The sequence below is a fragment of the Daucus carota genome, chromosome 4, assembly GCF_001625215.2.
Source record: "Daucus carota subsp. sativus chromosome 4, DH1 v3.0, whole genome shotgun sequence".
Classification (NCBI taxonomy): domain Eukaryota; kingdom Viridiplantae; phylum Streptophyta; class Magnoliopsida; order Apiales; family Apiaceae; genus Daucus; species Daucus carota.
In genome coordinates this window covers 20,231,374-20,259,305 of record NC_030384.2, presented here as the reverse complement: position 1 = coordinate 20,259,305, position 27,932 = coordinate 20,231,374, and the positions used below count along the sequence as shown (strand labels likewise).

The 27,932-nt window shown below is 35.3% G+C and overlaps 4 protein-coding genes across 8 annotated transcripts; all 4 read left to right on the top strand.

Moving 5' to 3' along the window:
• The first annotated feature begins 328 nt into the window (after nucleotides 1-328).
• Nucleotides 329-3,869, top strand: LOC108216988 (replication factor A protein 1-like). Its single transcript, XM_017389842.2, has 10 exons — nucleotides 329-385; nucleotides 483-571; nucleotides 1,012-1,129; nucleotides 1,213-1,486; nucleotides 2,084-2,171; nucleotides 2,312-2,439; nucleotides 2,553-2,770; nucleotides 2,857-3,011; nucleotides 3,273-3,567; nucleotides 3,720-3,869. The coding sequence occupies exons 1-10, from the start codon at nucleotides 329-331 to the stop codon at nucleotides 3,867-3,869; spliced, it is 1,572 nt and encodes a 523-aa protein (XP_017245331.2).
• Nucleotides 3,870-5,142: 1,273 nt separating this feature from the next.
• On the top strand, nucleotides 5,143-10,731 carry LOC108216987 (uncharacterized). Its single transcript, XM_064092084.1, has 5 exons — nucleotides 5,143-5,614; nucleotides 6,060-6,176; nucleotides 6,278-7,648; nucleotides 7,865-10,198; nucleotides 10,280-10,731. Exons 1-5 carry the CDS (start codon nucleotides 5,143-5,145, stop codon nucleotides 10,729-10,731), a joined length of 4,746 nt encoding a protein of 1,581 aa, XP_063948154.1.
• Nucleotides 10,732-16,516: 5,785 nt separating this feature from the next.
• LOC108219343 (uncharacterized) lies at nucleotides 16,517-23,900 on the top strand. Of its 5 annotated transcripts, none has more exons than XM_064092246.1 (14): nucleotides 16,517-16,691; nucleotides 16,830-16,877; nucleotides 16,950-17,035; nucleotides 17,364-17,438; nucleotides 17,552-17,653; nucleotides 17,794-17,876; nucleotides 18,149-18,262; nucleotides 18,663-18,777; nucleotides 18,911-19,101; nucleotides 19,200-19,319; nucleotides 20,029-20,109; nucleotides 20,409-20,647; nucleotides 22,327-22,366; nucleotides 22,587-23,900. In XM_064092246.1, exons 3-14 carry the CDS (start codon nucleotides 16,984-16,986, stop codon nucleotides 23,175-23,177), a joined length of 1,803 nt encoding a protein of 600 aa, XP_063948316.1. In that variant the 5' UTR covers nucleotides 16,517-16,691; nucleotides 16,830-16,877; nucleotides 16,950-16,983; the 3' UTR covers nucleotides 23,178-23,900. The 5 variants fall into 5 exon arrangements, with proteins under 5 accessions (XP_063948316.1, XP_063948314.1, XP_063948315.1 ...); XM_064092244.1 differs by having other exon boundaries at nucleotides 16,950-17,151; XM_064092245.1 differs by having other exon boundaries at nucleotides 16,519-16,691; nucleotides 16,950-17,151; nucleotides 17,845-17,876.
• A 1,006-nt stretch (nucleotides 23,901-24,906) lies between these two features.
• Nucleotides 24,907-27,283, top strand: LOC108216986 (LIM domain-containing protein PLIM2b). Its single transcript, XM_017389840.2, has 5 exons — nucleotides 24,907-25,199; nucleotides 25,590-25,689; nucleotides 25,829-25,854; nucleotides 25,933-26,022; nucleotides 26,748-27,283. Exons 1-5 carry the CDS (start codon nucleotides 25,065-25,067, stop codon nucleotides 27,060-27,062), a joined length of 666 nt encoding a protein of 221 aa, XP_017245329.1. The 5' UTR covers nucleotides 24,907-25,064; the 3' UTR covers nucleotides 27,063-27,283.
• The last annotated feature ends 649 nt before the right edge of the window (nucleotides 27,284-27,932 follow it).

The window sequence follows — 27,932 nt, the reverse complement described above, 5'->3', positions numbered from 1 at the left end:
CAAGACTATATTATATGTGCCTTTAATTTAATTTAAAAGGTTCCTCAGAGCTGACGTGGCACGCTCCACAGCTCTCCTTCACTGTTTCACGCTCCCTGGCCCTCTTCCGTCATTCCTCTCCAAGACTATATTATATGTGCCTTTAATTTAATTTAAATTTAAATTATAAGATTGAGTTATTTCGTATGAAAATATGTACACGGTAGATAAGAGGGGTGGAGTTTTTAGGGTGGGGAGTTGAAGAGCCTGTGCAGTTACCACCATTCCGGTAACGGCTGACCTATCGGCTGCCCAGCTGAGATGCTATAAATTATCACATCTCGCGCTAATGGCTCTACCTGGATTCGCTGCTCATTTGCGTTTGCAAAGAACGAGGTTTGCTCCGGTATGTTATTCCATCAATTCGGTCGGTTGATTGCTTGTGCACAACTATGTCTCTTTGTTTATGGCTCCTGACCTGCTTCTTTCTATTTGAAATGCAGTTGCACAAGCAATCAACCGACCGAATTGATGGAATAACATACCGGAGCAAACCTCGTTCTTTGCAAACGCAAATGAGCAGCGAATCCAGGTAGAGCCATTAGCGCGAGATGTGATAATTTATAGCATCTCAGCTGGGCAGCCGATAGGTCAGCCGTTACCGGAATGGTGGTAACTGCACAGGCTCTTCAACTCCCCACCCTAAAAACTCCACCCCTCTTATCTACCGTGTACATATTTTCATACGAAATAACTCAATCTTATAATTTAAATTTAAATTAAATTAAAGGCACATATAATATAGTCTTGGAGAGGAATGACGGAAGAGGGCCAGGGAGCGTGAAACAGTGAAGGAGAGCTGTGGAGCGTGCCACGTCAGCTCTGAGGAACCTTTTAAATTAAATTAAAGGCACATATAATATAGTCTTGGAGAGGAATGACGGAAGAGGGCCAGGGAGCGTGAAACAGTGAAGGAGAGCTGTGGAGCGTGCCACGTCAGCTCTGAGGAACCTCCTTTATATAAAATATAAGACTAGATGACCATACAGAAGATTGGATGATCAAGGTCCGTGTTTGTAGAAAATGGGAGTCAGTCAACACGAAGGACGGGAATTTGATAAGCCTTGATATGATACTCATTGATGAGAAGGTCAGTTCTTTGCCAAAAAAATTAGTACCTATCGTTACTTCTACATATTTGTTCACTCCGTATCTTCTTTTTCGAATCCTCAGGAGAATCTTATGCATGCTTCTGTGCGCAAGCATTTGGTTCCTCGCTATGCGGATCGTGTGCTTGAGGGGAGGGTATATAGCCTCAGGAATTTGAAGGTCACAACAAACATGTACCCGTACAGGCCTCTTGCAAGCGATGTCAAACTCCTTTTTCTCGCAACAACTGCTGTCCAAGAATTGCAGGAGAGTGATGTTAGCATCGGGCGATATGGCTTTGAATTTGTGAATCAGACTGTGCTGCAAAGTCGAGCTAATGACCCAACTGTCCTCTCAGGTATCACACTATTTTCCTTTTTTAAGTGTTCCCGGCCATTTTATAAATTTTATAAATTGCCAACGTTGAGGTTGCTCCTCTTCTTTTATACGTATATATGTAAGATTCACAACAGCTGTGGCTTAGTGTCCGGTTTGAGTTAATTCTGTTGAGTTGATTGCATAATTTATAATTTCTTGCTCAAAATAATGGCACCGGTTTGACTGAGTTCTGTTGAGTTGATTGCATGATTTATAGTTTCTGCCTGAAACTAATGCCAGCTTTAGTGCCCTTGATTTCACTTACTTCATAATCTCTTCGTTTTCAGTTTTTGTTGTTATTTAGGATAGGTTACTTTCCCTCTTCGTGCTATTGCACTCTGTAGTCCAAACTATCCCATTTATATAAACTCGGAATATAAACCTCCTTATGGTCTGTTTTGAAAAAGATTAAAATTTTAATATTTCCAGGTGCAGACCCTATTAATGCGTGCTTTTTTGAATTTGCCACGTCAAATGACTAACTTTTTCAAGTGCACAACTCTTCCCTTTGTTTTGTCATATAACTCTCGGTTTTTTCAATATGCCTGAGGAGCATTTTGGGGTTGTGGCTATACAGATATTGTAGGTTGCTTTACTGGTTTTGAGGGGATTGAAACTGTTAGGAGCGGCTCCAAAAAAAGGGATATCCAGATTTTAACAGACTAGTAAGTCGGCTTTTTTCAACATTTTCTCATCTCACTGGCTGCGTTCATACACTTTTCTGTGAAACAAAAATTCAAACTCAATTTCAATATCTCTGATGTTATTCATCCTCATATATTAATGACCATTGATCTTTTATTAGTTCGGTCAATAGCACAGTCACTCTCTGGGGAAAACTTGGGGAAGAATTTGATCCTGCCTTGTACACACAGGATTCCGGCCCTTATGTTATCGTGGTCTCTTCAGTGACAGTTAAACGCTTTCGTCAAGGTTTGGGTTATGATGTGCTCCCTATTATGGCTTTCCGAATTTGTGGGTAGCTTCTAATATTATGTGTTATTTAACAAACAATGTGCCTGAAACAATTAGCTTAAATGTGTCAGGTTCACTCACTTTTTCTACAACTAGCGCTAGCAAGGTCTACATAAACCCAGAGGTTGACCACGTTACCTCCATAAAGGAGCGATTTTCCGCGCTCTCAATTCAAGCTAAACCTATTCAGGGCACCTCTGCTGCAAAGTTAACCCCTGAGGAAGAAATGTTTATCAACCGTATGACTGTGGATGCACTTGTGAAGGCTACTGGCGCAGGAGAGATGAAGGTATATATGAACACTTCTTTTGACTTACAACTGTCAAGTACTATGCCCTGGACCCTAGATTCACTATAAAATTGGAACTCTCGCAGGAATCTGTTGTCACCTTGAAGGCGACGATAACAGGCATAAATTCTGGCCAGGGCTGGTACTATATTGCTTGCAGATCATGTGTGAAAAAAGCTGAATTCGAAAATGGGGTTTATGTCTGTCGTTCTTGTGGGACACTAGAATACCCTCTCGCTCTGTAAGGCATCAAATATTAATATTGCACCTCCTCTTTTTGTCTCCTGGAACCGGTTGAATCTCATTGAAGTTTATATATATCTATTATGCTTCCTAGGACTTTCCTAACATATTTAATACATGCGAGCTAACTAAGGTTGCTTCATTGGATGTGATTATTAAATTGTGAGGCATCACAGATTAATATGATTAGCCAAGTTTAGAGGGATGACTCTTCGTTTTGTTTGGTAAATTATACTCTTGCTTACACCTTTCTATCCAGGTATCGTGTCAAAGCTGAGGTACAGGATCGTACTGGTACTACAACTGTGGTCATGTTCAATTATCCTGCCGAAAATTTGCTAGACACATCAGCGAAGAAGCTGCTAGGAAAAATGAAGCCTGGTGATGACTCAGTTCCCAAAGAGCTGAATACCCTGTTAGGCAAAGAATTGGTCTTCAAGCTCAAACTGGACAAGTATAATTTGATTGAGGGTCTCCAGGATTACAGAGTCTCGACAGTTTTCACCCCAGTGGAGGGATTAGAGGCTGTGTATGCACAAAAAGAGGCTAGAAAAGTGAGTGTGCTTACTTCACACTCCCATGAATGCCTGTGTCACCCTCCAATCTTTACAAACATTCATAGCACATACCTTTTCAGATTAGTTTTATGATTTATGTTGACACCTCGCAAGTCTTTAGCTATTAATTTCTTAATCCTATCATCCAGGAAAATGCTTGTCAGTCAGGCCCTGCAACTAGTAGCAATACTGTGCTGACAACCGAGGATAAAAAGAAAAGGAAGCGATCCTCCTGTGAAGAAGATGCATCCCAGGAACTTGGTGAAGATGGAAGCCAGGAACTCAATGAAGCCCAATAACAATGTGATCTTGACATCTAAGTGCTGAGAACGTACTTACATTTTCAGAAGTTCTATCTCTTTCTTGCTTGCAAGCTTGCAACTCTTTTTGACTAGATTATGAACAAATTCTTAGTAATGAATTGCATGCAAGTCTGCTGTCTAGACATTGAATGAATACAAGAACCAGCTCTTTTTGGTTATTGTTTTGCGCATATTTATCTTTGTTGTATATTATTTTAGTATTTCAGCTTGAAATATTATTTGTGGCCTAGATTATTTATTTGTGAAAAACCTGATTAATATGTTAGGTGACACTAAATTTAATTTAACATAGGAAGAAAAAGTAGATATACAGAGGAAAAATTGTGCCTTCAACTTGATAGAGAAAAAATTTGATCCTCTGAATATAAGATATATAATACTACTCGACAGATTACATATTCCTGTATCTCGTATTTATTTTAGAAGAAGCTTTTAAACAAATAAATATTGGACAATGGCTTTTTAATATTGATGCTACGAGTCTGTTACAAAAATGATTACTGTTTATCGCAAGAATAATATATTCATATATTTATGCAACAACTTCACATGAAGTTTTTAGTGAAAAATACTGAAATAATTTTGAAAATTATTATTATGCCTCCATTTCGACAACAAAAAATCTCTAACCAGTTGGTCAAAAACCTATTCATATATATACTTATATTTCGTATTTGCCTCCAAACAAATTTTGCAAAAAATAAATATCAACTTAAGTATTTTTTATATCAATATTATGAGTTTAGTGCCTCAATATTGTTTTTTTACTCGTATAAAATATCTGATTAATATATTAAGTGGAGGCAGAACAATGGATAGGGAGAAAATTGTTGAGGCTTACTTTTCAGGAGAAAATTTCATTCTGTGAACCATCAATCTTGAACAAATCTTTTCAGTCTTATCCAATATAATTTTAACATTAACATTATCAAATTTTTAAGCTTATATATATGATAATAATTACTTAATATTAAATCTTACATAATATAAACTGTGTGTCCCCGACATCATAAAATAAAAAACTAAAAATTAGCATAAAACCCATCATATGACAGATATGAATGTTTCTATTCTGCTAACTGCAGGCTTTTAGTCTTCCTTTCTTCGATTGCATTACAAATATTGCTCCTGGTATGCCAAGTCAGACAAGCAGGTTGTCTCCCTAATTACATACCCTTCCAAGCCCTGAAATTAGAATGCTTTCTTCAGAACATATATAACTAGCCACGTTTAATTTGCAGGGCAAGAAATGGAACAGTCTGAAAACGATTTGTTGCCTCCTGAGGTCCACATGGAGCCCCCATGGTTCAGGCGTTGCCTATCTGTACAGGCGCGCCGGGCAAGAGCTCTTAAACTTCAGCTAAAACGTCGCACTTCTGTAAATGAACACTGCAACAACTATATGTTCCTGGCCAAGCTGAAAAAAAAAATAGCAAAGCATTCTCGAATGAGACGGAGGCTTATTATGCTAGGTAGACGGCTGCAGAGAGGCGAACACCAACAAGTAGCCTCCTCTGTTCTGCAAAGTTTGCACATTCTAATGCAAGATACCCCCAGGACAATTTACTCCTCAACAACATTATCATTCATTAACAGTGATGTGTCTTTTACACCTGCCACGCCTTCCAGTGTTGACAAAAATGGAGCAAGTGATGTTGCCTTGGCAATAAATCTTGGACAGGCCAGGAAACCACTTGCACATGCCATTCATCTACAAACAGGTACTTTTACGCACAGTTAGGAAATTGCATTTTATGTAGTTTTCTTTTCAGTGACCCATGCACCATGTACATATCAACACTCTGCAAACAGTAATATGTAATGGTAAAAGTTACATACATTTTGTATATTCTGACATATACATGGCCGGGCCTTGCTTTATTTGGTCATTAATTTGCTTGATTTCTTCTAATATTTTGATTCATATCTACCTAACTACATGGTTCAGGATTAGGTTATCGATATTTTTATGTATAATTGTAATATTTGGCAAATATTTGATTAGGAAGTCCCTGGTTTATTTGGTAAAATAATATGCCGGTGTTAAAGTGTGAGTACTTTTTGGTTTTTACCACTACGTTATCAGAGGTCATCCTTCTACGCTTTAATTTCATAATACTTCAGCATATATGACTAATATGTGTTTGGTCATGTGATTGATTATAGATCCACAGGGCAGCCAACAAAGAGTGCCCACCACAGCTAAATGTGTCACTGGCAGATCCCTCTTGATTGATGTCGAAGACGGAAACAAATCCACTGCAAATATACCTACAGGTTCAGGTAAGTTATCATATATTAGATCTCACTTCATCGCCACATAAATTATTAAGAAAAAAAAAGGGGCCTATTGCTGATATGGTTTCATTCCTCACATGTTGCAGTTTCATGCACAGGCACATCATATTTAGGCCGTCCTACCCACACATGCAAGCATTGTCATGCGATACTATGGTTTGAGGAACGCACCAGAAGAAACAAGCAAACCTCGAACCCCCAATTCACATTTTGTTGCATGGAAGGCCGTGTCAAATTACCACTCCTGAAAGAACCACCACCTGTGCTCAAACATCTTCTAGGCCCAGAATCTGGACAGCGGGGAAATGAATTTCGACGCAATATCAGGCCTTACAACTCCATGTTTGCATTCGCATCATTGGGTGTCCAGGTTGATAAACTAATTAACAAAAGCAAAGGTCCTTATGTCTTTCGTGCCGGTGGCCAGGTTTATCACAACACGAGCTCATTGCTCCCACCAACAGGAAAGAAACCACAATTCGCACAGCTATACATATATGACACTGATCATGAGGTTAATAATAGAATAAGCACACTCAAGAAGGCGGACAAAATTGACCACAGCATTGTCCAGGATTTAACTCAAATGCTAGATCAACACAACAATCTGGTCAAATCTTTTAGAAGGGCAAGAGACATGTTCAAGGCACAACCAACAACTACTTTCCACTTGCGTATGCCAGAAACCAGATCCACTGATGGAAGACAGTACAACATACCAAGTGTGTCCGAGGTAGCTGGTTTAATAGTAGGTGATCTCTCTAAAAAAAAATTTGAGCGCGATATTATTGTGCGTCACCGTGCTAAAGGGGTTACACACATTAATGAGTTGCACCCGAGCTACATGGCTATGGTCTATCCGTTAATTCACCCTCACGGTGAGGATGGCTACAGACTTGGGATACCGTTAGAAGATAAAGGCTCCCGGACTTATAAAAGGCAGCAACTATCAATGTGCCAGTACTACTGCTTCAGGTTCCAGCAAAGGCTCAACGAGGGTCATGCTCTCCTTCAAGCAGGTAGGCTCCTTCAACAATATATGGTTGATGCCTACATGGCAGTTGAGCAGGAGAGGTTTAGATGGATACAAACTCATCAGAAAGAGCTGCGGACAGAGCTTTACTCAGGACTGATGGATGCTGTGCAGCGCGGGGATTCAGATTGTTCAATAATTGGAAAATCAATTATTTTGCCATCTTCACATACCGGAGGACCACGATACAGAGCTCAGAATTATCAGGATGCAATGGCAATATGTCGATGGATTGGATACCCTGATTTATTTATCACATTTACGTGTAACCCAAAGTGGCCAGAAATAAATGACATGCTAAACATGATAGGACAAAGAGATGACCCTAACAGAATCGATGTTGTCTGCCGGGTTTTTCAGATCAAGTTGCAAGAACTAATTCAGTATCTCAAAAAGGAACAACCATTTGGCATAATAATGGCATGTAAGTTTCTTAGCTCTTCCGGTTCCTGAAATTAACAGAACAACCTATGATCCTTTTTTAATGGTCTGATAATATTAACTCTTTTTTTTGTGGATTATCTCACAATATTAACTCTTTTTTTTAGGGATTGTCTCACAATATTAGCTCTTTCTTTTTTGGATTGTCCTGCAATATTAACTCTTTTTCCTTTTCGATTGTCTCGCAATATTGCTGCAGGTATGTACACTATTGAGTTCCAAAAACGGGGCCTCCCTCATGCGCACATACTTCTGTTCTTGCATCCATCGATGAAGAACCCTTCGGCCGATTATATAGACACAATAATTAGTGCGGAAATACCAGATCCTAATACTGACCCTGAAGCCTACAACGCAGTGAAGAGGTCAATGCTCCATGGGCCATGTGGTCAGGCAAACAAAAGCTCTCCTTGTATGTTTCAAGGAAAATGTTCCAAACATTTTCCTAAAAAGTTTACTGAGCGCACCACAATCGGGGAGGATGGATTTCCAATTTACAGGAGAAGGAATACCGGCATTCAGGTGCAGAAAGGAAATACACTATTAGATAATCGGTATGTGGTGCCTTACAACAGAAATTTGCTTGTCAAATTTGATGCTCATATCAATGTTGAACTCTGCAATAGTGCAAGATCTATAAAATATTTGTTCAAGTATATCAATAAGGGTCCCGATAGAGCAACCGCAGTTGTGGAAAATATTGAAGAAAAGGATGAGATTAAAACATATCTTGATTGTAGATATATATCAGCAAATGAGGCCTGTTGGAGGATATTTCAGTTCAGCATTAATTACAGGTATCCGGCAGTTGAAAGACTACCCTTTCACTTGCCCGGCGAGCATACCGTGGTGTTCGAAGAAGATAAATGTGTGGAAAATGTTCTCAGTGTTCCTGGTGTGGCCAAGACCAAGTTCACTGAATGGTTGGAGACAAATAAGCGTCACGAGGATGCACGCAGTCTTACTTACTCTGAATTTCCGAGGGAATGGGTTTGGAATGCTAAGGATAAAATATGGACTAGGAGGAAAAAAGGTGTTGTAGTTGGTAGAATATATTTCGCACATCCTGCAAGTGGGGAACGCTTTTACATGCGCATGCTTCTTAATTTTGTCAAAGGGAGCACTTCTTTTGAAAGTATACGCACTGTAAATGGAGTGACTTATCCAAATTACAAGGCAGCATGCTATGCTCTAGGATTGCTAGACGATGATAAGGAATGGACGGATTGCTTATCTGAGGCTGCAGTTTGGGCCACCGGAAATGAGCTACGCAATCTCTTTGTCACAATTCTCATACATTGTCAAGTTTCTGATGTTAGGCAACTTTGGATAACACATTCAGGCACACTCTCGGAAGACATTCTATTGTTGCAGAGGAAGAGATTCAGGGTGCCTGAACTCCAGCTAACGCCACAACAGATTGAAACTTATACATTGCTTGAGATCGAGGAGCTTATGCAAAAGTTAGGAAAAAGTATAAAAGATATAGATGGGATGCCACAGCTAGATTCATCACTTACAAGAGATACGGGGAATAGATTGTTTAACGAGGAGCTAGATTATGATCGAGTGGCGTTGAAAGCACTGCACGGGAAATTATTAGGTAAATTAAATATTTACCAAAAGGAGGCATATGACTCGATTGTTCATTCTGTGGAGCATGATCAAGGTAAATTGTTTTTCATAAGTGGCCATGGTGGGACCGGTAAAACCTTCTTATGGAATACAATTATTTCTAAATTCAGATCAGAATCAATGATAGTGCTTCCTGTTGCAACAACAGCAATAGCAGCTTTGCTCATGCCAAATGGTCGAACAGCACACTCTCGCTTCCGTATTCCATTAAATCTTTCTGAAGAATCTACATGCGAAATTAAGCATGGTACACAGCTGGCCAAACTACTTCAAAAAACAGCTCTCATTATTTGGGACGAGGCACCTATGGCTAACAAATACGCATTTGAAGCCCTCGACAAGAGTTTAAGAGATATACTTTGTACTAGGTATGAAGACAGTCGAGCAAGGCCATTTGGAGGGATCACAATCGTGTGTGGTGGAGACTACCGTCAAATTTTACCTGTTATCCCAAAAGGCGACCGAGATGACATAGTTCAGGCCTCACTTAATTCATCATATTTGTGGCCGTACTTTGAAACTTACGAGCTTAAACAGAATATGAGGCTGCATCGAGAAGGTTTGGACCCGGAAGAGGCTAAAAGGATAGCGTTATTTGATAAATGGTTGCTACAGATTGGGGATGGTACTCTGTACGAGGATGCTGAACAAGAAACTATTAGATTGCCTACAGACCTATGCAGACCAACAGGAATTGAGCCAATGGAGGATATCATTGATGCCATCTACCCGGCACTCCTGCAAAATTACATGAATCGAGAATACCTTAAAGAGCGTGCTATACTTACACCAAAAAATGACGTGGTTCATGAGTTAAATGGCTACCTAATGAACATGATGCCAGGAGATGGGAGGACATATCTAAGCTCCGACAGTGTATGTAAGGCAAGCATTAAAAATGACGATGATGACATCTTGTACCCATCAGAGTTTCTAAATAAGTTGAAATTTAGCGGCATCCCAAATCATGATATCCGACTTAAAGAGGGATTGCCCATCATGCTCCTTAGAAATCTTAACCAATCTGAGGGTCTTTGTAATGGCACGCGGTTGATTGTCACTTGCTTAGGTAAATGGTCAATTCGAGCTGACATCATATCTGGAACAAATATAGGTAAAAATGTTACTATACCCAGGATAATAATGGCGCCAAATGAGTCACGGTTGCCGTTTAAACTCAATAGGCGACAACTGCCAGTGTCGCCATGTTTCGCCATGACAATAAATAAAAGTCAGGGCCAGACTTTGAAACATGTTGGCCTTTATTTGCCAAATCAGGCATTCACTCATGGCCAGGTATATGTGGCATTGTCAAGGGCCAGCAGCCGAGAGGGACTGGTGGTTGTTAACGCTGATCAGGAGATGAAGGAACACACACTTATCAAGAACATTGTTTACAGGGAGGTTTTCAGCAACATAATTGGTAGATGATGTTGCATCTCAAGCTACTTATATGTCAGTGCTTAGTGTGCGTCTGAGATTATTGTCTTTCTTATTGTAATAATGGTGGATTGATTTAAAAGGAACCGCTGTAAACTCCTAAAATTCCAGCAACAAATAGTATACTCTTGCCAGTTTGTTCATATCAAATCATGCTAATGATTGTTTTCATTTCGCCAAACTTAAGCTTTAATGTCATATTTGATCTGCGCAATATCAGCTACTCCATTCACTCAAGCCTTCCTGCTGTTCGGATCAGGAATACAAAATTATATGAATCAGTTGTGCATAAAACAGTTACTGTCATTTTAGCGGAAAAGGATAAAAAATATATTCCTAGATAAATTATTAAATCTGTTGTGCTTGGTATCATATAAATCACAGCTCCTTCGACCTCTGGATAGTAGACCTTTTGGTGGATTTTTTTATGTTATTAAAGTTTAGTTTTTCTCATTTTTTGGTTGTCTCAGTCTATTTTCGCACCGGGTATTTTTTGGTTATGCCTGAAATTTGACTTCTAGGGGGGCTGCTAAGGGTGATCACTCATCACTGTCGAATGAGGCCCGGCTACTTCGGATAACTGTTTCCATGAATATAAGGTACTTGAATCCTGTATAATGTGCGTCAAATTTTCAATGCAAATGTCGAATTCGGTATGTTTCTATACAAGGATTGGTCTTGCAATTTATGCTTTGATGACAGATTCATCTTAGGATTAAACACTTTCTTCAACTGCTGAAGCTTTACCGTTTAAAAGTCTGCTATGACGTTATCAGCAAGTAGTTAGTAATATATTATCTCCTTTAGAGGATTGCATAATTTATGTACAGTTCCTACTTGCGGCAATTTTGTCTTAGTTTGCAAGTATCCCACTGGGAAACATATGAGCAGGTGTTCTTTGTTCCAACTACAAACTTTTGATTAAGATATAGAAACATACATATGGCATGATCTTGGTGATATGAGAGGCTGCTGACTTTTTCAGTTTTCCTTTCTAACAGACACTGCCGCCGGACAATTTGAGGTTAATTGCATACAGATCATTTCTAACTTCAAATGATCCCAAAAGAGTTGTGGACTCTAGGTAATTGGAGGACAAGCTTTGAGCAACCAACACTCCTGAGGAATCTGGCTCAAATGTTTCATCTTTTCTGGCCATTCTCTGCTTCACCATTTTCTTTCGTATTTATATAAAATTACTGATTCCGGTATTCTCAAGACTTATTCATTACTGCTGTATTAGTTACCAGATTTTTGGTTTCCACTTCACATGTCTCTTGCTCTTCAAGTTTACTGCCTCTACGGATTGTCCGTGTCTGGCACATCCATCAGCTAAAATCTAAACAATGGAAGAAAGGAAACATAAAGAACCAACGCTCTTCTGGAGCTACTGCTTTATGCTCCCTTATAAAATTCCAAAACATAAAACAGGGTATATACAAAGAAAATGCCTCAAAAGATTTTCAATCGCGCGGAGCGCGTTTTCATCTCTAGTTTTAAATTAAATTGATAACAAAATAATTTCAAATTAAAGTAACAGTGCAGGGAGAGTTTGCATTTGTTGTGTCAGTATTACAACCTTTCCATATTATAATGTAGTTTCGCTTATTAGTAAAGGGTATTAATTTCAAACTTTGTTCCGTCTCTGACAATAATAAAATAATCAACATTTTCATATTATCATTTAACTCTTGATATTTTTTCATGTTATATATTATTACGTAACAAATTCAAAATTTTCACATTATAACTATTTATAAAAATTAATTATAAATATATATTATGGGCATTTTTGGCCATTGTTCAAGTTTCTTTTAAGCCCTTGTATTGCTCCTACTTATTGTGCATTGTTCGATAGAAGAAGCTGGGCTTTTGAAACCAAAAGCTTTTGAAGCCATAAGTTAAAAGCGAGAAATACTAGCTTCTTTTGGCCTTTTTTTAATTTTCATTTTATTATGAAGTTTTTAAATTTTTAATGTGTAATAAATTTTATTTATAAATAAATTTCTTATAATATGATAATGTGATTTTTTTTAAATCTATAATTTAGATTCATACAATCGATTGACTTATAAATAAAATTATCCAAACACAATTAATAATTTAAACATCAAATTCAATTATTATTTATAATAATCCACTTATTCACTTTAACGCTCTGCTCGCGAGTTATAAATAGAGAGGAAAACAAGTGAAGGGGAAGTAAAATTATACAATTTTCACCCTTATTTCTGATCCTGAATTTTTTTAGAAGGACGAAAACAAGTAAAAATAGATGTAATTACAACATAATTTTACTCCAAAACTTTAATTTCAAAACTGAAAATGAAAATGTAAACAACTAGTATTCAACATTATTTTTATACGTAACATTCAGAATTGGTTCAGAGGAATTGTGATGTTCTTAAAGCAACTTCTTATTCTACATTTCTATAGTTATCAATTGTAACAGGCACATAAACAATTTCAGGAAGTTGATTATCAATCTTTGTGTTCGTGGTTCTATCTTCGGGCGGGGAGTTTATGGTGCTATATGAGTATTTGTCAACCAGCGTATCAATCAGATGCGATCGTGCTTCACGATAATGGAACGGGAAGAGGAGTGCTGGTGATTCTTTACCAACAAACATGATACACACGTATTCTAATCGTCGTGTCAGGGCTCATCTACGGATCTACATGTTTCGACATTCAAAAACAAATGTGTACTTTTTCTGATTTTTAATTTACATGTTTATGTGATTATTTGTTTTCTTAGTATATTCAATATTATATGTTTTTAAAAGTGTTGATGTAAAATTTGGATTTCTCTTTAAGTAAGTATTTGTGCGCGATTATCAATTGTTGTAGGTGTTGTTTTATGTCATAATTTTGTCTTTTTTTGATTTATTTGATTGATGAGAATGTTAGTGAAGTGTAGTCAAACTTATTATGTATATTACGTGCTTAATATGTTGTCTTTTTATCGATTTTGAGTCACAAGTTTTATTTGCAATTGTGTTTTATGATCTTCTAAGGTTAGAATTTGTTCTTCGCTGTTGTTAGTGACATGAAGAGATATGGTGATTGTTGGTGATGATAAGATGGTAGTATGATTTTGAAAATTATTATTCATTAATTTTCTTGCATGATTAAAGGCTTTGCTTTGTAAAATAAGTAAGCTTCTTGCCCTCTTTTATTATATTGAATTGGCTTTAATAGTAGTTATTGCAGTTTTAAATTTTAGCTATTTTAAATGGTAAGTTGACTCACTTGATTGGTGTTAATCTTTGAATTTTATTTTTCTCGAATAATTGCTTGTTTATATATGCTCTAAATGCTTTAATTCTCATTTATTAGAGTTTAATGCAATATGTTAACTGGTGTATATTTACTTGCAGTCTTGATTAATGGCTTTTATTTGTACAATTTATGGGTGACCATGATTGATGGCGTATATTTTTGGCCTAATAAACGGCAATTCGGTGCCATTTTGTTGGCTTGTTTATTACATTTTATTTAATATGTTACTTAATATTGTAGATATTTTTTAAAGATTACAGTTTTATATTTTAATACTTTTATCCTTAATTATTCTTAGTAATTATTTATTTTGTTATATATTTAGCCGAAGGGTCTCCCTTTGGTTAGATATTTTTTTTTCTTGTTTTCTTTCTTATATTATCTTTTTTTGTCGAATTATTTTTATATTTATCATTTCATTCACTTTTACCATCTTTTGATAAACTATACTGATTTTAGTTATTAAATTTATTATATTTTCTTGTTATTAATGAATCGTATTTGTTTCAGGTAGCGTGGTATTACAAGTTGGGACGTTTTCTTTTTGGAAATTAAGGTCTTATTGTCTAAACTTCAGGAGACATTTTCATGTCTTTCAATTAGATGATAAGCTTTTTTGAATGAAAAAAACTCTTCGGAGTATTGGCGTATATCGATACGAGCAAGTGTATTTTTTGTCAAAGAAAAAAAATGAAATGAAAATGAAAGTTCATTTAATTTCACAATTTCACTTACATTGGCATGAAAAAAAACTCGGGAATAGGATGTAAGCAAACAAAAAACGTTTTTTAAATTCAACCAAAATGTCACCCTTTTTTAAAGCCTAAAATAAGCATAAACAAAAGAAGATTAATACTCCATTCGTCCCATTTTAACTGACCTTTATTTTTTTTTGGACGTCCCAAAAAGAATGAACTTAGACTTATAATTTTGAGCACTACTTTTCATTATTACACTCACTATTTCTTTATTTTATACTCTCTTTTTCACTGCTCGACACGCACTTCAATGCTATTATAAAATATAGTTATGTAACTTATTTCCAATATTTTCTTTTTCTGAATAAAAATATAACATACAAACTTTTATTCAGAAAAGAAAAATCTTAAAAATAAGTTAAGCATCTATAACGGGGTTGGCTATAATCGTTGGCTAAATTGGACCTGTAAGACATTATGTAGAATTTGCCGAACCTGTGAGACATTGTGCTTCAATGTTATTGGCTATATTGGTTGGCTATAATTTAAAATTAGTAAGTTATTAATATTTTAGATTGTTAAAATAGAATATATCAGTTCAATATAGTAATAAATGATGTGTAATTTTCCAATAGAGTTCTTACAGATGTGTAGCAGATCGACAAATATAACCATCCATATAGCTAAAATTATAGACAACAAATGGATGTGGTTGGAGTGGTATATTTTTTAACAAGTTGGCTAAATTTTTTATATTTGGCATACAAATTCATATTTTAGCTAAGGATATTGTATGGTTGGAGATGACCGAGATGCTCTCATAGAACTATACTTTGCGTCTATGTCTCCATGTATATAAACCAGGGGCACGAAGGGAGTATTATACTAACTAGGGCTGAGCAGAACCGAACCGAAACCGAAAAACCGGACCGGACCGAATAATTTCGGTCCGGTCCGGTCCTAATTTTCTAAAAGTTCGGTCCGTTCGGGTATTTCGGTCCGGACCGAAATAAAATACGATCCGGTCCGATCCCCATCGAAAAACTTCGGTCCTGAACCGAACCGACCGAACTTTTATATATAATATAAATAATATTTTTATTTTATATATTAAATAACATATTATACTTATACACTTATATTATATTTTCTAATATCTATATTCACCGACTCTGTACGGCTATACCTGGAGACTTGGAGGCAGGACAAGTAATTACACAGTCAAGATTGAAAGAGCTGGAAGAAGCTAAGGCTGTTTCGACTAGCTGAACTCAGAGGCTAATACATGCAGTGATTTTATTTTTGATCAACTAGCACTCTAGCAGACTAATGTCAATTGTCAGTGTTTTAATTTTTAAAATTTGTAAACTTAATGTTATTTTGGAGTGGTGTTTGAATGTTACTTGGCTTTCTAAATCATGTGTTGGTCGCTGCATTTTTTTACATTAATTATGCTTGATATTTCCTTTATAACACAGATTAATTTAAATTTTTCAAAAAAAGTTCGGTTCTGGCGGACCGGACCGGACCGACCGAACTATTTCGGTTCGGTTCCGGTTCGGTCCATATACAAACTTCGGTCCGATCCGATCCAAAAATTTTCAGAAGTTCGGTCTTCGGTCCGTTCGGTCCGGTCCGATTCTGGACCGAACCGACCCGACCGAATGCTCAACCCTAATACTAACTAACTTCCTATACTCTCTCAAATCTATTTTTAAAATTTTGATAGATGACACGATTTTAACCACTTTTCAATCTATTTTTAAAATTTTGATAGACATCATTTTATCCACTTTTCAATCAAATTTACTCATTTTTGCTATCGTTCTCTTAATCTCCGCAGAAGTCAGCTCAATGTTTTTGTACTGAGGAAGTATAAATTTTGACCCAATAAACACCCCACGGATGGATAAACATCAACCAGTGCAGCCGAAGAAGACAGTAAAAATGGACGTTTCACATGCTTCACCTGTATGTATATCCCTCATCACTTCTTATTATCCTCTTCAATTACTGTTAATTATCAATCTATACTGTTGATGCTGGCTGTTTATTATTTTATTTTGCTGTAATTTGTTATGTTTTATATGTATTAATGGCTATTGAAAGGATTCTGGTACGGAAGAAGTAGAGATTCACAATTGTGTGGTTAGGAAGGTTAGTTAATTGCACGATATGCTGTTTATGAATTGCGTGTGTAAGAAGGGCTGAAGGTTTTGTTGAATGCAGAGAGTGAATCCTCGAAAGCGCAAGGACAAGGTTTATGTTGGCTGCGGTGCTGGTTTTGGAGGTGATCGACCATTGGCAGCTCTCAGGTTACTGCAACGCGTCGAAGAGTTGAATTATCTCGTGCTTGAATGCCTAGCAGAGCGTACTTTGTTAGACCGCTACCAGGCAATCAAGTCCGGTGGTGTTGGTTATGATCCTCGTAGTATGTTACTATGTTATTTTTGGACGACGTTGCATCTAGAAATTGGCATTTCAGTTGTTTAAATTAATAGTGTGATCTAGATAATTGGTTTAAATAAATTGTGCTTCACATGTGCACTAGCTGATGCTACTGCAATAATTAGTGGACTAGTCATTATATCTGTTCGATTGTCAAATCCGACTCTGAACCGGATTATTTGTCTCTGTTGGCAGTTGAAGAGTGGATGCATTTGCTACTGCCCCTAGCAGTTGAAAGAGGGGTTTGCATAATCACCAATATGGGTGCAAGTAAGCAGCTAAATATTATCTACAACAACCGCCACATTACTTATGAGCATTATTCTCCTTTGCTGTTTTTTGTTTGTCAAAGGATGTCTGTTTGATCTATTATTTAATTCCAGACGATGCGTGTGCTGCGCAGAAAAAGGTTTTAGAAACAGCAAGCACATTGGGAATTAGTATTACTGTTGGTGTGGCTTATCAAGTTGAGGTCTCAAAAGCAGGTAAAATGCTTATCAAAGGATTGAAAAGAGATATATCTTTCAAGTTGGTCTTAAGTGTCATAGTACTTGTACTAAAAAGGTAATTTGTACCTGTTGTTTTTACGTCACGTGTAATTTTTCTTTCTCCTTTATGTATATAGGGAATACCATCAAGGCTTATTGTATTATTGTTTTCATATATATATATTCAGGTGTGGATCATCAGATGGAATCTTTTAATGATGTAAGAACTCAGCACTTACACTTAATTTTTTGGATCCACACATCTCTGTGACATGCTTCCCAGAGTCATCTGTAGATATCACAATGTCATTTACATTATTATCATCTCTATAGATAGTGATGGCATGTCTTTACTAACGTTGTCAAGACATTGCATACTATTTAAGTAACACATTAATTATTAGTGACTCTCTTTCGATATGTGTTACAGAAATTTGGTGTGTTATATCTCCTCTTTGGTTTTGGTAATAGGGTACTGTCTAACCTGTGCAGGGAGTTAGTGTGTATCTGGGGGCGGCTCCAATTGTTGAGTGTCTAGAGAAGTACAGACCAAATGTTATAATTACCTCTCGAGTTGCCGATGCTGCTTTATTCTTAGCTCCAATGGTATTAACTGAGCATTAATTGCCTCGACTAACTTAGTGGTGTTTTTACAACGCAAGGAGGTCCATTTCATTTTCTTATCAAAGCGTGTGTGTTTTATGTTTTACTATTCAATGAACTATTCTGATACCAGATGTGATTGTACATCCTAGTTTTTGTCAAAATTTGGTTAATAGTTCATACAGTATAGAAGTTATGAATTTTGTTGTTATTCTTCGCTGACAAGTTCTAAGCTTGTCGAGTGACAACGTCGAACCACAGAAGGATAATTCACTACAAATTTTTTATTGTAGGGTTAAGAGATTGAAGTTGATTTCCTTTTCAAATGTCTAATTTCTTTAATTGTACACTGATTTTGTCCAAACCAGTCTGAACTCTGAAGTAATACATATTGAATGATTAGGTTTATGAACTAGGTTGGAACTGGGACGAGTTGCAGCTGCTGGCACAAGGATCTTTGGCTGGTCACTTGCTTGAGTGTGGCTGTCAGCTCACAGGAGGATATTTTATGCATCCTGGTAAATAATGTCTTGAACTTCTTTCATCATTTTTTCTGAAAGACTTGAAAAGTGGAGACAAAACTGCAGGTTGCTTATAATGGCCTCTGCGCATGTGATTTTTTTTTTACATGTTTGTTTGTTCTCATTGCAGGAGATAGATTTCGAGATATACCTTTTTCAGACCTTCTTGATTTGTCACTTCCTTTTGCTGAAGTTGGTTATGATGGTGAAGTATGTGTAGCAAAAGCAGATGGGAGTGGTGGGGTGTTAAATTTTAGCACCTGTGCCGAGCAGCTTCTTTACGAGGTCGGAGATCCGGGTGCTTATGTTACCCCAGATGTAGTAAGTTAGTCACTCAAGAATAATTTTTAAATCATTATCCATATTCATATACAGATGAAAGGCATTAGACAAAGTGTATATATTATCTTCATGTGAAGCAGGTGATAGAATTACGAGATGTTTCATTCTGTTCATTAACAAAAGATAAAGTTATTTGCTCTGGAGCCAAACCAGCGGCTGTATTGGTACCTGACAAGCTCCTTCTGTTGGTCCCAAAGGTAATTTATGATGCACATGTTCAACTAAGGTCAACTCCAGTTCCGAGCAAGCCCAAGAGTGTCCTAAACTAGAATTTTAGGCATTTTATATTAATGAGTGTTCCAACAATGTCCTAGTAGTGCCTTAAAACACTAGGACATCCATCAAGTGCCTCATTTTTAAGGCATCACTAAGCATGCCCTATTTTAATTCTATTAATAAACGGATTTCTTTCCCTCCCGTTTTATACATCTCTTCTTTCCCATCTTTTCCCTTCCCTCAAATTGTAATTCAAAATATAATATTATATTAATCATAAGGCACAATTATAAGGCATATTGTTGGAGTTAATATACAAAATCATGCCTTGAATCACTAGGACATTATATTTTATTATATTTGCAAGGCATCTAATAGGACATTGTTGGACTTGCTCTAGTATCATTATCCTAGTGCCCAAATATTATATTATGCACATATTCAACTGACATCATAATAATTCCACAGTTTCTAATATCACTGCATACCAGTTACTTTCTTCAAATTCCTGTTCCTAAGTTCCTTTTCTATATATTTTCATTTAATAGGCTTGCAGCCTGTATAAATAAAATTAGAAGATCCGGTTTACTGTTTTTGACACATAGGATATGAAACCATGTCGCCTTTTTTTTACATATGCATGTTATTATCTCCATTCTGCTTACCCAGTCATACTGTTCTGCTTTTCAGGATTCAGGATGGAAAGGGTGGGGAGAGATTTCGTATGGGGGATGTGAATGTATAAAACGAGCTAGAGCTGCTGAATTTTTGGTATAGCCTGTAGCCTATATAATATTAACTGTTTGTATTGTACGTGGTATATATATATCTCAATATGCTTGATGAGTTGGTATTTTTAAGCTCTTAAGGCGATAATCAAGTATATTAAATTTGTTGTACAGTGATTGAGCGTTTCTGTTTATATGCAATTGTTTTGGTGATTCTCTCGTCCTACATTGTATATTTGCTTCAGACATTATACTTCTATTATTTAGTTTAGTCATGCAATTAAGAAATACATAATGGTCATAACGACAGTTCATTTCTTACTAGTGCTTTTGTTACATCAGGTAAAATCATGGTTGGAGGAAATATATCCTGGTGTTAGCAACCATATAATTTCCTATATAATTGGACTGGATAGTCTAAAGACAAGTCACATTGATGATAGAATGGCGTTGGAAAGGTCAAGTTCAGATATTAGATTAAGAATGGATGGGCTGTTTAAGCAAGAGGATCATGCTATCCAGTTTACCAAGGAGTTTATGGCTTTATACACAAATGGGCCAGCTGGTGGTGGTGGCATCAGGTCCGATTTTCAATAGATGTTGCTTTAACATTTTATGTTAGAGTAAAGCTATATGCACATAAACCCCTACATAATTTTTACACAGAATGACGTGGTAGCGCCAGCTGTGCATAACACAAATGAGTCTTGTCGTTGCCGGCCACTATTTTTGTACACATACTTTTATATTTCATTTCTTATCTTAAAATTGAATTTGATGTTCTAGTTAACTTACAAAATATTATATTTAGTTTTTACTTTTCTCACACTTTTCACTTTTTTTATTATTTATATCTTTTTATATTTAATACTTGTATAATTTTTTATATTATTTACTTTTCACTTATATTATTTATTTTTTACATTTAATACTTTTTGATTTTTTATGTCTGACTTTTTAAATCAAGTTCACAATTTTTATTTTTTTTTACTTTTGTCGGTCACTATGCTTGTACACATATATTCTATTTTCATTTTCTTATCCAAAAATTGAAATTGATTTGATGTTTAGTGCACTTACAAAAAAGTTATTTTTATTTTTTCAACTTCTTATACTTTTCACTTTTTTTATTATTTATCTTTTTTATATTATTTATTTTTTATATTTAACACTTGTGTAATTTCCGGGAGCTCAAACATCAGAAGTTAGAAAGACATTTTACTAGCTTCTTTACAAGTGTTAAATATAAAAAGTAAATAATATAAAAAAGATATAAATAATAAAAAAAAGTGAAAAGTATAAGAAGTTGAAAGAATAAAAATAACTTTTTTGTGAGTACACTAAACATCAAATCAATTTTAATTTTCGCATAAGAAAATGAAAATAATATATATGTGTACAAGGATAGTGGCCGAAAAAAGTAAACATATTTTTTTTTTGTGAATTTGATATAGAAAGTCAGACATAAAAATCAACAAGTATTAAATGACAAAATAAATAATATAAGTAAAAAGTAAATAATATAAAAAATTATACAAGTATTAAATATAAAAAGATATAAATAATAAAAAAAGTGAAAAGTGTAAGAAAAGTAAAAACTAAATATAATATTTTGTAAGTGAACCAGAACATCAATTTCAATTTCAAGATAAGAAAATGAAAAAGAAAATATGTGTACAAAAATAGTGGCCGACAAGACTCATTAGTGTTATTATGAATCTTATGATTGCATTTGCCTTAACATTAGTATCTAAATTAGTTTTTCCTTTCATTAGGTGTGTCACATTCAGTAATATGTCAATGGCTAAAATATTTTGACATTCAAAGATATGTTAGTCTGTTAGATTAAATTTTGATCTCGGTGTCTGATATCTGTTGTTTCTCTTATTTATGATGGATATGTGAATCTGCTGTATCTATAATTGCTTCTGCTCATATATGCAGGCTAACTACTATCATAGTTACTTTCTGGAGGCTTAGTGTGCCAGTTTAGTAACTAAAATTAGTATTTGCACTTGCATTAAAATTCAAGCTGTTAATTCGATTGGGGTTTAATAAAATTACTGATTTAGCCTTGTGAGTGAGGAATGATAAACAGGCAGACAAGCTAGATTTCAAAGAAAGTCAATGATGTTGTAACCCAATTGATATACTTCGTCGGTCAAATAAGAAATATATATAATGCACTGTGCCAATTTATGTGATTATAGTTAAATACAGTGCCGAATGTTTAACACTTCTTGTTTCTTCATGTCTGCAGTATTGGCCATAAGAAAGAGTCTTCTCTTGAAAAAGCATTGGTGAGTCTTCTTATAATCTCTCTCTGTAAAAACAAATACACCAACACCACTTACGGATGTCTAATTTCTCTTTGGTAATCTTTTTTTCTATTATTTATTTACACAGTTGAACCTTTGCTGATTATATACCGAAATTGCAATCATGAGCCGTTCTCATCATCATTACAATGATATAATGTGCAGACAAACTGAATCTGGGAATGTTTATTTAATCATTCAGGTCAGTCGGGAGCATGTTTATTGGCAAATTGCTGCAGAAAACATATCAGTGAATTTAAATAATCAGATACCGTGTCTTCAAGAATTCAAACAAGACCATGCCAAAAAGAATTCAATCTCGATCTCAATCCAGAAGGAAACTATATCTCGATCTAGTGAGCAACTTTCATTATCCGAAATTTTATCCTCTCCTGCCCTATCAGGTCAACCTATTCCTTTATACAGTGTCGCCCATAGCAGGGCTGGAGACAAAGGGAACAACCTGAACTTTTCCATAATCCCACATTTTCCCCCAGATATTGTCAGGCTGAAAAGTATTTTAACTCCAAAATGGGTGAAGGAAGTTATCTCAACACTTGTAAATCCTTCATCTTTTCCCACTACAGATGATATTGAAAGGAGAGACAAATGGGTCAATGAACACATTGCAGTTGAAATCTATGAAGTTGGGGGAATTAAGTCTCTAAATGTGGTGGTTAGGGATATATTAGATGGTGGTGTAAACTGCTCTCGGAGGATTGACAGGCATGGAAAGACCATTTCAGATCTCATACTAGCTCAGGTGGTGGTGTTGCCCCCAGAGTCCATATAATAATGTTTCAGGTTCCAATTTGCAACACCCTCCCCCGAAAGCATCCAGTCACTATCTTTCAGGCATACGTTTCTCTACTTGATTTACTACATCAATTGCTCCAGAATAGGCATCAAGCCTGGGTCTTTGATGTTGCATACAGTTTTGGTGTCGTGTTCCTTCGATGAAGCATAGTGACAGTGCAGAATGAAAAAGTAATCTGAATTGACCTGAACTTTGTAACCTGTCACCTTGGGAACTGACTGAGTTGCATACTCTGAATTCTTAACTTTGTAACCTAAGCGACCTAGGGAAGCATACTCTGAATTCTGAACTTTGTAACCTAAGCCACCTAGGGAAGAAGACTCTGAATTCTGAACTTTGTAACCTAAGCCACCTTGGGAAACTGACCTTGCGTACTCTGAGTTCTGAACTTTGTAACCTAGGCCACCTCGGGAAACTGACGGAGTTGCATACTGACGGAAGCATATGAAGCAAATGCTCTTTCGGGGCCTGAACCCATCTTCGATGTATATTAGCAATGTCCTCTAAAATGTGTAAGCAGTGTAATATTTCTCCCCTCTGTTCATTAAAAACTATGTGTTGTGCTGATCATTGCCAACTTTTGTCATGAGTTAGATGTGTACACCATCAGGTCTAAATTTATACACATTTAAGTCATGCGTATTGCCTCGTTCCAGGTGAATAAGATGAGGATACTGGATAAGTATCAAATTCATCGCTTGCTAGGTGAGAATGTATTAAATTAGTCATTCATTAACGAGGTCACTCAGCCAGGTCAGTAATTTAAAATTTTGTTCTCAAATGTCTCACTCGACTCATCCTCGTGAGCCCGTACTTGTTTAAACAATCTAAATTGTCATTCATCTCACTTTGTTAAATTTCTCTAATTATAAAATTGACAAAATCAATACACTGAATTTCAAATTATTCTCGTTTTTATATTTTATCGGTCAAATATGTATCTTACAAGTTACAAGTGTTATATGACCTTCATTATCGTATCTTATATTAGTTTTTGCAAAAAATTTAATAACATATACAATGACTTAAAAAAATTTAATAACATATATAATGACTTAAGTGGTTAAAACAAGTCTGCGTTCAGAATGCTGATGAAAGTGAGATATTTGAGTGAACGGGTGAGTCGAGTGAGACATTTGAGGGTAAATGAATATCACATTGATATAAACCCATTTATTTGATACAAATTTTCAAGCTCATCGAGTCACTCCAATTTTATATATTTAAATCATACGAGTGATGATTTTATAATTAATCTGAAAACTTATCGCGAGTTTTTTTCTTGATGATCCTACTTCATAATATCAAATTGAAAACTACAGAACTTCTAATTTGTTAAACAATATTAGGAATATCGAAGTCTTGCCTAAATCTTTTTTATTTATCAGGTTTTCTTACGGAAAAGGCATCTTTAACACGTTTTACTTGTCAAAAACATGTTCCCCATTTTTTTCACCAAATGAAGGACACTATCTTCAAATATATGTGCATAATTTATATATCTATGAATCATCTGATACGAACCAAAATTAATAAAAGGCAAGATAAAAATAACACAAACCGTAAAAATATTGAGTTAATTGCCCTTTATTCCTCACCTCATATTCTTGCACAGAATAAGTCAAAACATTAGCCTTTTTTTACTCATCCGATGTTTACTGCATCAACATTACATAACTTACCTAATTATAATCCTTTCATGTCCAAACATCTGTAATTCTATTAATTTCTAAAGATGACAAAACTTTTTTGTAGTATCTTTTTCACAAAAAGATGATGCAGAATTATCATTTACTTGTAGTTTCCATATCAAAGTAGTTGAAAACCAAAAAAATTGATTCCATATTTTTCTAGCAAGAAAAAATGTCATTTACCGGAACTACTGATAAATGCACTGTTTGTGACAAGACCGTGTATTTTTTGGATTTGTTATCTGTTGATGGAGTAACATATCATAAGTCTTGCTTCAAATGCAGCCACTGTAAAGGAACTCTTACGGTAAATTTTAATCATAATTTTGCCTTTTATTATCTGTGCATATCTCATTTTTATCTTCCCATGTTGTTTGAATGAGAATAAAATATCATTCTATTGTATTATACATATTGTGCTATCATAATTCGTATTCTGGGTACAAAATTTCCGCATCAGTATCGATAGAAATCTCGCTTATCTGTAAATCATTTTCCTGAAATTATCCATATTAAGTTTATCATACATGCATGTCTAGGATTCTTTCACTTGCATTACCTTTGTTGTGTATTCCATAAATGGAAGAAGATACAATTTTTTATAATGTGATGCTTATGATTTTGGGACACACACACACACACACACACACACACACAGAGATAGTAGATCGGCTAATCAAGTCAATTTACATGGCAGATGAGCAACTACTCATCCATGGATGGCACCCTTTACTGCAAGCCTCATTTTGAACAACTTTTCAAGGAATCTGGGAATTTCAGCAAGAATTTCCATACATGTGAGAAAACATTAATTAAGTTGATAATATATTTACTTTCTTATAATTTCAATTAAACAGTTTAAATTTGATTAGTATAATCCTTCTTGAATAAATTTACTAATTGTTTGTGCATGATGCTAATGACTTGTTCTCACAGCCAAGCCTGAGAGAGAAAATTCAATGGTAAATGTCTAGACTGCATAATTCTTTATTATTTTGGTATGTCATAACAATTTATTCAGTTTTCGTTTCTATGTGTAGACCAGGGCTCCTAGCAAGCTTTCTTCCTTGTTCTCTGGAACCCAGGATAAGTGTGCAGCTTGTCAGAAAACTGTTTATCCATTTGAGAAGGTTCGTGATCAAACATTTTTAGATTATATATTTCATGAAATATGAAATTCCGATGTTTGTATGATAGTAACAAGGGCTATATACAAATGAATGAAGAATAAGTTTAAGGCTATATTACTAGCTCAAATCTGAAAACAATCTTTGTATGAAAAATAAGATTATGGCTACTCTTGCTACCGCTAGACTAAGGATTTCATAAATCTTAACTAGACTATGGGTTTGTTCGGCAGTGCCGTTAAAAACTGTTGTGCTGTTAGAAAAAGTATTGGCAAAAAAAGTGTTGTTGGGAAATTCAGATAACTATTTGGTAATTTTTTTATATTTGCGTATTTAAGCTATAATATAAAAAAAAAAAAATTTGGCGAGATTTGATACTAAAATTTATGATAGTTTCCTGCAAAAGCTAAAAAAACAGTTTTTTTCAAAAGCATGAGGACCTACTTTTCCTAAAAGCACGTTTTGATCTAGAAAAGTTAATTTTAGATTTAATAAACAGTTTTTTTACCTGCTTTTCAACAAAAAATTGTCACACAACAATGTCAAACGGAACCTACATATATGAGAATTTTGGGACAATCTATCGATACATGTCTAACTCACTCACTTTTTTCCTTGATAAGGTCATTAATTTTAATTTCATAAGCGCGGTAGTGCATGCTTAACAATAGTGCTTTAAAAACCGGCTTATTATTTAAAATTGCTAAATGTTGTTAATCCAAAATTAGATTACAATGGAGGGAGAATCATACCATAAGCCATGTTTCAAGTGTGCTCATGGAGGGTGTCCTCTTACACATTCATCTTATGCCGCACTTGATGGGATTCTCTACTGCAAACACCACTTTGCTCAACTCTTCTTGGAGAAGGGTAATTACCGCCACGTGTTGGAGGCCGCTAAGATTAAAAGCGCAGTAGTGCCTGTTGAACCAGAGGAGGAACATGCAGCAGAGGGCACGTCCGAGGAAAAGGCAGAAGAAGCACCAGCAGAAGAAGCACCAGCAGAAGAAGAAACTGATGAGCAGAAATCAGAGGAGTCCTAAATCACTACACTGCATATGCATTCACCAGTCATATATACTGGTTCAGTTAAATATTTGTTATATTATTTATCCTTTAAAATTTTGATCAAATTTCAACTTTGTAAACTTACACATATATGTATAATCACAAGTGATTTGTACACAACATGAATGCAGAGATGCACAATATACTTTGTTTTTGCTTCATCATTTAATAGTGTAATGTAACTCGTATATTTATTATTTTCTCGTACTTATTTTGGACTTTTTCGAATTTATGTTCTGAAAGTCACTAGGAGAACCAGGGGGTTGGATACATTCACGCTCTTAATCCGTAGATTGGGGATTAACTAAAAAATTAATCACAATATTATATGTTTGTATATATTAACTTTAAATTAGTATAATTATATACCATATGATAATTGTTTTATTTTTCATTATTAGTAGAGTATTTGACCGTTACAATTCATAATATATATTAGATAAATACTTGATACATACATCACTAAACAAATAAATATTTAACAACACATCTCTTCCACATATATAAAAGACAAATAAATAAATTTTGTTTTTTATTTTTTTGTAAGATATTCTGGGATCGATTTGGGGCATTTAATGCCGTCCAACACCTAATATACTTTGCTTTTGCTTCAAAAATCAAAATAGCTGTTAGCAAAAACTCTTGTCATCTGACATGGTTTGGTTTGTCATAAGTCCTTTAAGTTTAATACTCCCTTTTTTTTTTTTTTTATCATTTTGCCAATCATTGTCATGGATATGGTACAAAATATAAATGTTGTTTCATTGGAAGACGTGGAAGAAGGTGGACTTGAAATAGAAGAGCCATGGGAGTTGTGAATGGTTTGCAGGCTCAAGGTTTTGATC

What these genes read in the sequence shown, in the direction of transcription:
- LOC108216988 (XM_017389842.2), top strand. Translation starts at nt 329, where the DNA reads ATGGCTCTACCTGGATTCGCTGCTCATTTGCGTTTGCAAAGAACGAGG. An exon ending in TGACCCAACTGTCCTCTCAG is followed by an intron (nt 1,487 to 2,083) that starts GTATCACACTAT and finishes GTGGCTATACAG; the next exon opens with ATATTGTAGGTTGCTTTACT. An exon ending in AGTTAAACGCTTTCGTCAAG is followed by an intron (nt 2,440 to 2,552) that starts GTTTGGGTTATG and finishes TAAATGTGTCAG; the next exon opens with GTTCACTCACTTTTTCTACA.
- LOC108216987 (XM_064092084.1), top strand. Translation starts at nt 5,143, where the DNA reads ATGGAACAGTCTGAAAACGATTTGTTGCCTCCTGAGGTCCACATGGAG. An exon ending in TGCCATTCATCTACAAACAG is followed by an intron (nt 5,615 to 6,059) that starts GTACTTTTACGC and finishes GATTGATTATAG; the next exon opens with ATCCACAGGGCAGCCAACAA. An exon ending in ATGTAAGGCAAGCATTAAAA is followed by an intron (nt 10,199 to 10,279) that starts ATGACGATGATG and finishes ATGATATCCGAC; the next exon opens with TTAAAGAGGGATTGCCCATC.
- LOC108219343 (XM_064092244.1), top strand. Translation starts at nt 16,626, where the DNA reads ATGGATAAACATCAACCAGTGCAGCCGAAGAAGACAGTAAAAATGGAC. An exon ending in AGATGGAATCTTTTAATGAT is followed by an intron (nt 17,877 to 18,148) that starts GTAAGAACTCAG and finishes TAACCTGTGCAG; the next exon opens with GGAGTTAGTGTGTATCTGGG. An exon ending in TCCTTCTGTTGGTCCCAAAG is followed by an intron (nt 19,320 to 20,028) that starts GTAATTTATGAT and finishes TCTGCTTTTCAG; the next exon opens with GATTCAGGATGGAAAGGGTG.
- LOC108216986 (XM_017389840.2), top strand. Translation starts at nt 25,065, where the DNA reads ATGTCATTTACCGGAACTACTGATAAATGCACTGTTTGTGACAAGACC. An exon ending in ACTGTAAAGGAACTCTTACG is followed by an intron (nt 25,200 to 25,589) that starts GTAAATTTTAAT and finishes TTTACATGGCAG; the next exon opens with ATGAGCAACTACTCATCCAT. An exon ending in CTGAGAGAGAAAATTCAATG is followed by an intron (nt 25,855 to 25,932) that starts GTAAATGTCTAG and finishes TTCTATGTGTAG; the next exon opens with ACCAGGGCTCCTAGCAAGCT.